The 868-nt window shown below is 58.8% G+C and overlaps 1 protein-coding gene across 1 annotated transcript in view; it reads right to left on the bottom strand.

Annotated features, from left to right (window-relative positions):
* The window catches only part of PRNP (prion protein), a 962-nt gene extending 852 nt beyond the window's left edge, over window positions 1-110 (bottom strand). The window contains exon 1 of the mRNA XM_010143359.1: window positions 7-110. Within this exon, the coding sequence (XP_010141661.1) occupies window positions 7-110 (104 nt within the window). The remainder of the gene's footprint in view (window positions 1-6) is intronic.
* Window positions 111-868: the final 758 nt, after the last annotated feature.

Raw genomic sequence — 868 nt, 5'->3', positions numbered from 1 at the left:
CCCCACCTGCACCCGGTGGGTTTGCCTGTGCCTTTCTTGGAGACGGCGACGTCGGTCCAGGCGGCGAGGAGCAGGAACACCAGGCAGGAGGTGACGAGGAGCCTGGCCATGGCTGGGGGACACAAGGACAGGCAGTGTTAGGGGCAGGGGGCAGAGGCCAGCGCCGCGGGGTCCCTTCCGTCCACACCGCGCATCGTCCCCTTTAACCCAGCAGCAGCACAAACAGCTTGGGATGGGAATGTGTGTTCACCCTCCCCCAACCCCCTTCTTTTGATGCATATACATTTAAATATTTGTGTGTACACACTTAAATCCCGGTATACACATCCCCCACCTCCCCAGCAGGCCCTCTGGTAGTAACGGCAATTTTTAGTGGAATTTTGGGAAAAGTGCTTCGCTTGGTCGGGAGGTGGAAACCCACGTATCACATCCGCCAACCGGACGATACGAACTCCTGATGGCGATGAGCAGATTCAGCCCCATCTCAGAGCCTTCGGGTACCCGGGGCTGCATGAGGGCAGTACCCAGACTTGGGGTGTTTTTCCCCAAAGAACTAAATTCGGCGTGTTTTGCCCCAGTCCCTGTTGATGTGTAACTGGCCTTAACTGACAGACAGGATCTGGGGAGGTTTTTCGCAGCTCTCTCTTACTCAGCGCTTTGTGCTGGCATCCCAAGGGCATTCCGGCCGCCTCCCACGTTCGCTGGTGGGCTGGCGAGGCTGAAATCGCGTTTTAACGACCTGTTCCCCTCCCTGCGCATAACCCGGCCCCTCCGATCCACACCGGCTCCGCCAATCCCTTGGAAAGACCTTTGCGAAAGACCTCCCAGGCTGCAAACCCCCCCCGGGCCCTCCCAGCAGCACCAAGGA

This window comes from Buceros rhinoceros, unplaced genomic scaffold, assembly GCF_000710305.1.
Source record: "Buceros rhinoceros silvestris isolate BGI_N320 unplaced genomic scaffold, ASM71030v1 scaffold22299, whole genome shotgun sequence".
NCBI lineage: Eukaryota > Metazoa > Chordata > Aves > Bucerotiformes > Bucerotidae > Buceros > Buceros rhinoceros.
Note: the sequence above shows the minus strand (reverse complement) of the source record. Positions and strands in the feature narration are given on the sequence as shown.